The sequence below is a fragment of the Choristoneura fumiferana genome, chromosome 6 (genome assembly GCF_025370935.1).
Source record: "Choristoneura fumiferana chromosome 6, NRCan_CFum_1, whole genome shotgun sequence".
NCBI classification, from domain to species: domain Eukaryota; kingdom Metazoa; phylum Arthropoda; class Insecta; order Lepidoptera; family Tortricidae; genus Choristoneura; species Choristoneura fumiferana.
The window spans coordinates 2,105,824-2,118,559 of NC_133477.1; the positions used below are offsets into that span (position 1 = coordinate 2,105,824).

Below are 12,736 nucleotides of genomic sequence, written 5' to 3' on the forward strand. Positions count from 1 at the left end.
AGTGGGGCACATCATGCGAGAGATGAGCAATGTCAGTAACACGATATTACTTGGTGTCAACAAACGTCGTTTTACCCTAACGCGAATACAGGTACGTGTAAAACTGGCATTCACGGACAGATAAATAAAATAGATTACGCAAATGCATCTACTTCGCGTGTCCGAACCCTGACCAAACGTCGGGGTTGGCCCCATACAAACAGACCGCTAACTGACTAATCACGACTAGTGGCTGACTCGAGCCCCACGGCGTGTTCAGGCGGCGCATTTGAATCTAAATATAAAAAGTGACACGGTTGGTTTTCATACAGATTGAGGTGTTTGCGTTATCTAGTGTAATCTATATCTGTGGGTGAGACGATGCCTGTGCCCAGCTGTGCGACGTATATAGGCTGGGATGACGATTATGATGCTGATAATCGAAGTTGCTTAAAACTTTTATCAGAACACACACACACACACACACACAAACATCACGCCTGTATTCCCAAATTGGGTAGACAGAGCACACGGAACGTTACCGCTTCGGAGCCACTTTTATCAATTTTAGGTATTTTTATCGGAATTCATTGAAAAATTCGACCTGTAGAAGAAAACAGACGTACGAAAGCATTTTGCAGAAGCTTCGCTTTCGGTCGGTCAATAGAGCACAAATTTATTGTGTCTTAAACAATTTATCGCGATACAAAACTGGAAAATAAAACGAATGACGTAAAAATCATCAATATCTGTTGAAAATAAGCAAGATATGAGCGAATGAAGGTTCCACCTCTTTCTGGGAAAATGAAATTTAGTAGGTATGGACTTTCTGTGGTCGTTGTAGCATATCATTTTATAGTGCATGACAGATCTTTTTTGAAAGGTTTCAGTTCGTTTTGATAATTTTGAAGGGTTTCAGTTGATTTTAACACATAAAAATCACAACTTGTATTGTTAAACAAAAAAGATAAATTAATTAAAATAATTAAAAAAATGCTAACATTATTCTCTAGTAATCGTACCGTGAACAGGACTCCTCGCAATGCTCAGGTAAGTGGGCCAATATCGCGGTACACATACGCAGCCTTGGCAAGACATCTTCACTTGTCGCCTCCATTCATGTTCCGTGGTCGTGCACGGTGCCACGAGCGGCAAAACGACGGTTAATTGCCGTTTAACTTACATAATGAATGAGTTTTAAAATTTACTCATGTCATAAATACAATGTTGTTGCCTCTTGTTTATTCGGATAAAACAAACAAAGACGGCATTATAGGTAACGGCAAAAAAAGTTTTAAAGTTAAAAACTTCTCACGTCTTTGTACATTTCTATTGTTAACTGTTATTTTTCATGTGTTTTATGTACAATATAGAGTAGACTCGTATAATACAATACATATCGAGTCTAATCAAATTGTCTTATTGACTGACAGTTAACACACAGTCTAAACCACTAAAAAGACGTTTTCAGCAGACATTCCTTGATTACCATAAAGGGTACGGGTTGCACTTTTTTATTTCGATAAGATAGGACTTAATTTTTCGGTGTCGGCAAACTCGCCGGCGGAATCTAGTTGAACATAAAACCACAGAATATCAGCTTTGTAAGTTAATACATTATGCGATTAGCGGAGCGGAAAAATAGCTAATTTGAATACATTCTTGCACAAAAGCTACATCGTGAATACAGCAAGATGCAGTTCAAGCTTGAAATCAGTTCTACATTATTGCGCTACCTTGCATGTGGTTTTGAATGTTTTAATTATATTTAACAACTTAATAAGAAAGAAATTGCGAAAGTCGTGCAGCTTGACTACAAATGAGCTTTATTTAAAGGAGGAATTCTCTTGTGTGAGCTTCGCCTCAACTAATTAAGCTAGACCAAAATCCGTGGAATTTTGAAAAAAGTCTTCTGGTAAAAGTTGTTTTTGATACTGAAGGCTAAGGTTGCTATATACTAGCTTAAGTGCTTTAAATGTGTGTCAGTTAATTGGTTATGATAAAACTCTTTTAAAGATAGAAATAGACACATGAATTCGGTAGGTAGTTATTTGGATTAGAAAAACTTTACTTTTTTTTTGTTGCAGCGGTTACTGCTAGTTTCGGTATATACCTATTACTTTTCGAACGATACATGTAAACAGACAGACAGTGGGCCAAGCAGACAGCGAAGCCCAAGGAACAGGTTTCCGTTATCGCCCTATACTACAGCTTAACCGACGCTTAAGCATCGCTCCCCATCGTGCCACCAGACCGCATTGCAAATGATCAGTCAAGATGATTTGCACTAAGTACGCCCACGTCGCCCTCAAATCAATACTAATTGGATCAGTCGACCGCCGAGCCCCATATAGAGTGATCATTACTGACCAGTCGGAACGTTTTACTTGGAACTGTGAAGGTTAGTGATTGGGGGAGTGCACTCAGTGAGGATATTAAAAGGCCGCGGTGGTCCTTTGACTTCAGCAGCTCTGAGCTGAAGGCCTGTTTCACCACTTATGATAATGTGATAGATATGTGATGCCGTCTCTGTTTGTTTGTCTGTATAAACAGAGACGGACAGGGGCAGTGGCACGCAACCGCCAGCATCACTCTAGCCAGCCTAGGTATAGTGTGGCTATCGTTGGATAGGTCTTTTAACCATTAGGGGGTTGCTAAGACGATTTTTTGATTCAGTGATTTATTTGCCAAATATTCAACTTTAAGATCAATTTTTCATTAAAATCGAGCGTCCCTCCCCCCGCCCTCTAAAATCTTAACGGTGGGTGAAAAATTTAAAAAAATTCAGGATGATAGTAAGTATATCAAACTTACAAGGAAAACTTAACGGTTAAGTTTGCTTGAAAATTATTAGTAGTTCAAAAGTAAATAGCAGCCTAAGGTTATAAAACTCACCTAAACTTGGAAGATTCCGTATAAAATACGAAATCATTAGAAAAATATTACTTAACTAGCTTAAAGCCGCGACTTCGTCTGCGTGGATCTAGGTTATCGCGCGGTGGCGCCCTCTACCGGAATAAAAGGTATCCTATGTTGATCCTTGGTTCAAAATATCTATATACCAAATTCATCAAATCGGTTCAGTGGTTCGATGTGAAAGCGTAACAGACAGACAGACAGACAGACAGAGTTACTTTCGCATTTATAATATTAGTAGGGATTTCGTAATGGCTACGGAACCCTATTTTGGAGTGTCGGACACGCTCTTGGCTGTTTTTTTTACGTCTGTCTGAGTATGTCAGAATCCATCTAAAATGACCATACAGTGCGTATTTTTGCTTTGAAAAGGAGCTCTGCTAACATTTGATATTTTATACCTATAAATTTATACCCAATCGTCGGAGCGCGAGTCTGATTTGCCCTTGTCCTTGTTTTTGCACTAACAAAACAAACGCAAATTGAACTTGTTAGTACACACAAAGAATCGAAAGAAATAAATGGCTCATTTATTCTAACGATATTGCAAAGGGATACATATAAAGACGAGAAGAACGTTAGGACCGTTTCGGGTCGTATAGCATTCCGCGCGAAGAGATAACTAAATAACAAATTGTACATACTTAATTAGATCCTTTTGTTGGTAATAGAAAATTATTAAATAGAAACGTGTATAAGTTACGATTTTATCTATTTAAAATAATTTATAAAAAACCGGCCAAGAGCGTCGGCACACCCAAAATAGGGTTCCGTAGCCATTACGAAAAAATTAAGCAATATTTTTCTAAGGATTTCGTATTTTATACGGAATCTTTCAAGTTTAGGTATATTTTATACCTTAGGCTGCTATTTATTCTTAAACTACTAATAATTCTCAAGCAAACTTAGCCGTTATAGCTTTCCTTGTAAGTTTGATATACTTACTACCATCCTGAATTTTTTCAAATTTTTCCACCAACCGGTTTAGATTTTAGAGGGGGGGGAGGGGACCCCCGATTTTAATGAAAATTTGCATTTAAAGTAGAATATTTCGCAAACGAATCACTAAATAGAAAAATCGTCTTAGCAAACCCCTACTGGTTTTACAAAACCTATCCAACGATATCCCACACTATAGGTTTGGATGAGAAAAAAAAATCACCCCCACTAGGTCTATGGGAGGTAACCTAAATTTTTTTTTAAATTTTTGATTGTACGATTTTGTCGGCATAGTTTATATATATATCCGTGCAAAATTACAGCTTTCTAGCTTTGATAGTCCCTGAGCAAAGCCGCGGACGGACAGACAGATAGACAGACATAGCGAAACTATAAGGGTTCCGTATTTGCCATTTTGGCTCCGAAACCCTAAAAATGTTTCGACTAAAGAAGAATTAACTTGAGCAAAAATTAATAACCACCTTTTATTTCGCACAAAAATGCCCATTAGGTAAGACTATACATACTTACTACATCGCGAGCGCCAAAGTTCGCATACTCATCGTTTGTCATAATTTTTTCCCTTTGTAACCTTACAGTTTTCTGATTTTTTGAAATGGTCATTCTATAGAAAACTATTATATACGTTAGGTTAGGTTTATTTTATAATAATTCTGCACACTTATTGGAATCAGAGAAAAAAGAGTTATAACAAATGATCATTCTGAAAAACATTACTTTCGGATTTCCAATAAGCGAGTCGATATGGACCCATATAGTAACATAATAATATTCCATCCCAGCCTAAATACGTCCCACTGCTGGGCACCGGCCTCCTCTCAGAACAAGAGGGCTTGGGCCATAGTTCCCACGCGGGCCCAGTGCGGATTGGGAACTTCACACACACCATTGAATTGCTTCGCAGGTTTGTGCAGGTTTCCTCACGATGTTTTCCTTCACCGCAAAGCTCGTGGTAAATTTCAAATGTAATTCCGCACATGAATTTCGAAAAACTCAGAGGTGCGAGCCGGGGTTTGAACCAGCGACCCTCTGCTTGAGAGCCGATAGGTCAAACCACTAGGCCACCACGGCTCCAAACACAAACATTGCAAGTTAAATAAAAAACCATTCAAACCATATTTTTTAATATAAATTAGTGTTTAACGTTATGCCACGAATAAACATGTAGTTACAATACTATTCATATACAAAATGAATCACTATGTTTACTTCGAAGATACGTTTCGGTAACCCAAGGCGAGTCGCTACGTATCAGTTTTCTCTTAACTTGGATAATATGTATATCAAATTATTCTGTATTAACTCAAGCATTGTATTTTCAATATACACGATATTCGTATTATATTAATTACATAACGTATTTTATTTATTTAAGAAATATTTCAATGACAGTTGAATGCACTCTCAAGTTCACAGACCTTATATCGAGATAGACCTTAAGAGTTTACCTACCTTGCGTGTAAAAAGTTTGATCCACGGTCAAAGTTTTGTCCGACCTAAATGCGCGATGCGCTTTGAAAAATCCGCCTCTCCAGTCGCGGCGGCACGCCTTTGAATCGGTTCCGCGCGCCTTTGAATCGGTACCGTGCGGTCTTGATTTCCCATCACTAAATCTCGCTCGTGACGTCATCGTAGGTACGAAAAATTCGACACGCTAGGTTCTCATACAGTTTGAAGCGCTCTTTTCGTCTATCTCGATATAAGGTCTGTGCTCAAGTGTTATGACACACATATTTCCAGTTTTGACATATAGAATGCAATTTGTTTAAAATGAGGGTATCTTGACAAGTAAAATATTGCTAAATGACGTTAGGATCGTGAAGTCCGTTTGCAGGTGGTAGGACCTTGTGCAAGGTCCGCCCGGATTGCTACCACCATCTTGCTCGCTAATCCTGCCGTGAAGCAGCAGTGCTTGCTTGTTGTGTTTCGGCGTGGAGAGTAAGACAGCCGGTGAAATTACTGGCACGTGAGGTATCCCATCTTATGCCTCTAGGTTGGCAACGCGTTTGCAATACCCCTGGTATGGATTGGATTGCAGATGTTTATGGGCGGTGGTGACCTCTTACCATCAGGAGACCCACTTGCTCGTTTGCCATCCAGTCAAATAAAAAAAAATGTTACAGTGTTGCCAGCAATTGGCACATTTAGTTATTTAACCAACCACAAACGTGACACAATGTCAAAGTTGTCAAACTGTCACAAAAATCCTCATATTGATCTGATTATAGTTTCTACAGTATTGTTATATAGACAGCAGTAAATATGAGCAACTCGCCTAGGCTTTGAAACGGCATCCAGCATCGGCTGCAATGCAAGGCCGGAATCATGCTGCATTGGGACCATTTGTGGCCATGTGATGATTTCTTTCTTTTTTTTCTTTCAATAGCGTACATTTTTGTAGCTAATGTGATGATGACGGGAATGCCAGTTTGCATACTTTTCGCTAATCATACTTGTTTGTCCGAATCATCGTTTGTCATAATATTTTTTCCACTGAAACCTTAAAATTTTCTGAGAATTTTTAATGATTATTCTATAGAAAAGTATAGGGTAGGTTATATTTGTTTTATAACAATTCTGAACAATTATTGGATTCAGGGAAAAAAGAGCCGATATGGACCCGTCTTAAATTTTTTGTGCAATAACAACGACCAACAATGCTTTAAACTAACCACAAGAGGGTGTCAATTCCTTCGAATATTTCAACGGCAGCAAGAAATCATAAACAAATAGAAACTTGTAAAACCCATTTTCTAATTACTCTTGAATTGGTACAAATTTCTATAATTTCCTTAACACTTTTGCGCATTCCTGTAACGAAATAACCTCATTAAAACGTGTTTACCCGCCGCGTTCTTGACCTATTTGCTTCACAATTGACAGCGGCCCCAATGGCAATGAGCTGTGCGCAGAGTACCTACAAGTATAGAGTTGTAGGTGTTCAGGTCCCTACTGACGTAAGAACAAAAGGAGTGATCCAATTGCGATTCGTAGGATATTTATTTCGTAGAATTCTTGTTTTGTCGAATTTCTCTTTCTTTGATTTATTTATCAAAATTATAAATGCTACGAATAATGTTGCAAATGTTTCTGAGTATGTGCGTGCGTGTGTTTTTTACTCTTTCACGCTAAAAGTGCTGAACGGATTTGGATAAAATTTGGTATGTATGTAGCTGAATGTCTGGAAAATTACAAATCTTAATCGCTAAGTCTAGCGACACAAAATATAGACTACAAAAAAATGCACTATTGCTACTATAGTCCAAATTTGTAGTTATTGGGTAAAATAATGTCAATGACATACGGACTGATGGACGAAACTATAAGGGTTCCATTTTTGCCATTTTGACTACAGAGATACGGTCACAGAATAAGTAATAGTACCTACAATACTATTACGGTCGAAAAAAGCTTGCACACGTTAACAATGTACTAGTATAATTCGCTAGCTAATAAAAATAATGATCAAGCCATTTTCTTTCACCAGTGTGATGCCACCAGACATGGCAATTTCGATGAGGCACACGAAGATCTCGGCGAAGGAGGCAGCAATGCTGGCCGGGGAGGTGGAGAAGCCGGGATGGCAATCCAAGAATGAAGGCATCCACGAAAGAGTCAGCTTCGAAGATGCCATCTGGGGCTTTGACCTTGCTGGCGGAGCCTTCTACAAGACTCCGCTGAGGGTCGTTGGTGTAAGTCTATCAAAATTCATGTACCTAATCGACATTTCAACACAAAAAAAGTCGTGTCTCAAATCAGTATCTGTATCAGCTGTTTGTTACAAATAAACTCGAAACTACTGGACAGAATTAAAAAAAAAACACCGTTAGAATGCTACATCATCCCTTTTTTGAAACTGTAAGTACTTCAGGATTAATATAAAATTAACCTAACCTAACTATAAATGATTCTACAAGATGATGCTGAAATATATCCTGAGTAGATTACAGTTTCAGAAAAAAAACAATCGTCCATAATGAAACCTACACGGCCAAGAGCCGATATCATGCCGAGTTAGAACCATTTCGTAACAATTTGTTCCTGCGTTTCTTTTTATTCGGTTTTCGTTTTAAACTTTGTAATATTACGAATAAAACTATCTCTTTTTTTCTTTGTTAAAATTATCATTATTAAAAACTCTAAAATTTAACTCGAAATTTGACATCGACAATATTTCAAGAGCACTGTTTTAATTACTTTTGTTTTGACTGCGAGTATAAATTAAACAGACAATTATAGTTGCCAAGTGTAACTCTTCTGTTGGAGTCATCGGAACACTACACTTCGTCCCAAAACTTGTTAAGTTGGTTTTCATTTTATATTTTATCCTTGAAATGGGAGAATTGTGAATAGAACTAGCGGTTCTGTTTCTTTAATTAAGTTTATATTTGAATTATTTTTCGCTTGAATCTTATATCTTAAAAAGAGCAATTTTTGTATGTTTATTTATATCTTACTAATGTTTACCCGCTTCGCGGTTGTTGAAAGTTCTGGGATTTCACTTAACGCCCTTTGAAATTTCCAAATATTTAATTCGCCATTTTAACCCAATCTCGTGAGAACATCGAGATAAAAAGCAAACGTCCAGCTCTATAATATATGAAATATTATCGAAACACGTCCAGCCGTTCCGAAAATTTTTATATATTCCTGTATTTCTACCATTTAATCAGTAAACCGTTGGCCTTTCAGGTGAAGCCAGGCAGCCGCGCGGAGAAGGCCGGTATCAGGCCCGGGGACCGACTGAAGAGGATCAACGACATTGACACATCCACATTAACCATTCAGGAAGCTCATGCCATCGTCATCGAGTCCGGTATACACCTCCGACTGGCTGTCACTGCGTAAGTATTGATATGGTATATTCGGACGTGTTCAATCTCTCCACTATATGTGTCGGCGGCCGATCGTAAAATCCCGAAATTCCTAGACATATCGTGAAATGGTGCCATTCCATTAACTCACCGTTTAACGATTTGCCTAGTGACGTTTAGGCAGATCATGAAATTCCTAGGCATATCATGAAACGCCGCCATATCGGTTCTGGCACTTCGCCGGCTGCTGCCGCGGCACGCTCGGCTCGTGCGTTGTGGTCACAATCCTCGCCTCCTTACTTAGCTCCTCGCTTAGCTCGTCGTACCTAAATATTTTTTTTTTCGGCATATCACGATATGCCTGGTATAGAGCTAGGAATATCGACGAATGCGTTTCTCTAATCGATCTGCCGTATTGTTTCTCAGGCACATCGTGATATGCCTGGCCAACTTTTAGGCGCATCATGAAATGGCGCCATTTCACGATATGCCTAGGAATTTCGTGATCTGGCGGATTTTACGATCGGCCGCCGACATTTTTTTTTATTCGACTGGATGGCAAACGAGCAAGTGCATCTCCTGATGGTAAGAGATCACCACCGCCCATAAACATCTGCAACACCAGGGGTATTGCAGACACGTTGCCAACCTAGAGGCCTCAGATGGGATACTTCAAGTGCCAGTAATTTCACCGGCTGTCTTACTCTCCACGCCGAAACACAACAGTGCAAGCAGTGTTGCTTCACGGCAGGATCAGTGAGCAAGACATATGCACCAATAAGACTTCTCATCTTATTAATTCCAGTTAGGACATTACTAACCTTCATCATCACCATTCCATCAGACCCATGGATGCCTTTTCACCTCAGAATGAGAGTAGAAATAAAAAAATATACCGGAAAAGTGCGATTTAAACTAGTGTGGAGAATCGTAGTTACTGTGATGCCATCTCTGTTTATTTCTCTCTCTCTGTTTGTTTATTGTTGAAGCCGAGGTGGCCTAGTGGTTTGACCTATCGCCTCTCAAGCAGAGGGTCGTGGGTTCAAACCCCGGCTCGCACCTCTGAGTTTTTCGAAATTCATGTGCGGAATTACATTTGAAGTTTACCACGAGCTTTGCGGTGAAGGAAAACATCGTGAGGAAACCTGCACAAACCTGCGAAGCAATTCAATGGTGCGTGTGAAGTTCCCAATCCGCACTGGGCCCGCGTGGGAACTATGGCCCAAGCCCTCTTGTTCTGAGAGGAGGCCTGTGCCCAGCAGTGGGACATATATAGGCTGAGATGATGATGATGAAGCATCTCTGTTTATCCAGACATAACAAACAGAGATGGCATCACTGATACCTCTGCCATACAAAATTTATTTAAAAGGCGGTGAAATAGGCCCTTGATATTGTTAATGAAATGGGCTTTCAATGCGACCCCTTTGACTCTTCAATTGAAAACAACTCGTTTGATCGACAAACTATATCACAACTGCTAGGGTATTTGACATAAAACACTAATTTGTATTCCTTCGCGGTAAACCAAGTTCCTTATCCCAAATCCCCCTGTAAATGGCATTATCCTTAATAAAGCCGCTATAATCCGTTAAGGAGCGTTGATAAGAATGATAACAGACGTTTGAAATTATTACAATCAGTTGTTTAACCAAGCACGCTTTATAGTACATTGTGTCTTAAGGGCGGTAAATAAGGAATTACGAACGAGAGTCTATTAGAAGCCCGAAGTCGAAGACTGAGGGCTTTAATGAGTCGATGTTCGTAATTCTAGTACCGCCCGTGCGACATACAATGTTTTTCATCACATTTGCGAGTATAATTATATATTTCTAAAAGAAAAAATATAATTGTTCCAAATATTGGCGATACCTTAGGCTGCGCTCTTGGCAGCGTCGCCCTCCCCCTCCCTCAGCATGTGCCTGAGCCGCGTGTGCATGTGGTCCTGCTGCTGCACCATGCGCAGCACCATCAGTACGGGCACCGACTCATTTACCGACCTTGGGCTTCATGAAAAGAAAATTTGTACGGGCAGTGACTCATTTACCGAACACGGGTTTCATGACAAGCACATTAAGGTCGAGGGTTTTATTTAGGGGGTTGCAATCAAGGTAGCCTTCATGTTTTGACACTGTTTACGAGCAAGTGTGATGAAAAAGCTTTTATATCATCACTATAAAACTAAAATTCTGAGATGGAAATGACATTAAAGTATTCAACAGAATATTTTAATGTTAGTTTAGAAGACTGCTTAACTTTTGTAATATATTTTCGTTTGATCCTAAAACGTGTCTCTACCTTTGAACAAACACCGAAATCCCGAGTGCTTATTTAGAAATGTCCTAATAAAGTAAATTATTTGATCAAATAAATTTGAAAACAATATTTTTGAAATAAAATTAATTTCTGAACTATTAGATCGTAAATCGGGCATTTCTCCGTTAATACTGTGGTGTTTGTTATAAGTCCTTGTACATAGGTTAAAAATACTCTAATCAGCACGTTCTAATTCATCTTTGTTTTGGGTGATACACATTGTATAATTTTGTTAGTATGGTTCACCATTTAAAAAATGTTAAATTAGAGTTTTATACCTCAAAAATAAAGTACCTATTTCGAGCTTACATGATCATTTTATTGACTGTCTATATGTGTCTTAAATCAATTGTGAACAATTAGTTTATATTTATTCATAAAAATAATATTCTTTTTTTACAGTCCAGAAGATGAAGAAGATTCTTATTTCTGCTATGAAGATCCTATTGTAAGTATTTCTTATTTTAAACAAACTTTCATTAGTTAAGTACGCTGCGCATTTATTATCAAATTAAATTTCAGGAAACTGGATACGACAGTGAAGAAGAGAGGAGATTGGAAGAAGAGAAAATTAAAAAGCGACAAGTCCATGCTAAAGTGGTATGTAATTTTAATGAATCAAAATATTTACAAAATTTAGTGTTAATATTTGTACAATACAAACTAATTGAATGAACTGATTATTATAATTAATCGAATTACTAACTTAATAAAAAAAATTATTATTATCTTTTCAGAGCTCATATTGGAGTTTGCAATGGCCTTGGGTTAGCAAAAGAAGAATTATCTATCGAGAATCGAATTGTTTTATGGTGCCAAGCAAGTACGAAGGTAAACACAGGTAATTGTTAGTGAAATACTTACTTTAAAATTTTATACATGAATATTAATTACTCAAAAATATTCGTTTTCAATTTTAGTAATAAGTTCCCCACCCAGCCGATGATTCGAAAGGAAGAAGATATTGTTCTCAATAACATAAATTCTCAGAAAGAAAAGTTAAAGCAAAATATAAATCCATCGTCCAAAAATGAACCCTTGCCAGAAAACTCTATAGCCAATGCTCAAATGCCTTTGACAAATGGAGTTGACCATAAAACCAGTCTCACTAATGGCGTGGAATCAATAGTTAAAGAAAACGGCCTTAAAACACTTCCAGAAATTCCAGAAAACGTAGAAGAAAGTATATCAGAAGATATTTCTGAATTAGAAGATACTGGTATTACTGAAAATTCTGAAAAAGAGGAAATGAGTGGCCAAGAAGAGGCTTTAGAAGAAGAACTCAGCGAACTTGATTCGAAAACAGATTCTGAAATAGAAGAAAATAGTCAAGCAGAACTAAGTGAAGCAACTGACGGCCATGACAAATTAATTAATGAGGTTCTAGAAAATCACGACGTTTCAAAGGAGGAAGAAGATCACATTTTAGATGGTATTTTGAATGAAAATGATGCAAATTCTTCTAATGAAAGATAATTTAGAATTACAGATACATTTAAAATTGTGATAATAGTTATTTCGTGATCAAATACTGCAATGCAAGTGATATTCATTCCTCATTATCATTATATTTTAATCTATAATTCGCGATAAAAATTGTACTTAAAAAAATTAATGTAATTAGATTTCCTAAAATTTTGTTCTAGGACTTTGATAATTTATAGTCTCAGTAGGAATGTCACCGATATTTTTAAGTATAAATTAAATATTTTTTTAATGAAAATCGTTTTTTACAATCTCTTCTCTTTACA

The 12,736-nt window shown here is 37.8% G+C and overlaps 1 protein-coding gene across 1 annotated transcript; it reads left to right on the plus strand.

The window, feature by feature from the left end:
- Positions 1-2,301: 2,301 nt before the first annotated feature.
- On the plus strand, positions 2,302-12,514 carry LOC141428832 (uncharacterized). The gene is made up of 7 exons (XM_074088857.1): positions 2,302-2,380; positions 7,343-7,547; positions 8,548-8,699; positions 11,388-11,433; positions 11,508-11,585; positions 11,723-11,826; positions 11,906-12,514. Exons 2-7 carry the CDS (start codon positions 7,347-7,349, stop codon positions 12,459-12,461), a joined length of 1,137 nt encoding a protein of 378 aa, XP_073944958.1. The 5' UTR covers positions 2,302-2,380; positions 7,343-7,346; the 3' UTR covers positions 12,462-12,514.
- Positions 12,515-12,736: the final 222 nt, after the last annotated feature.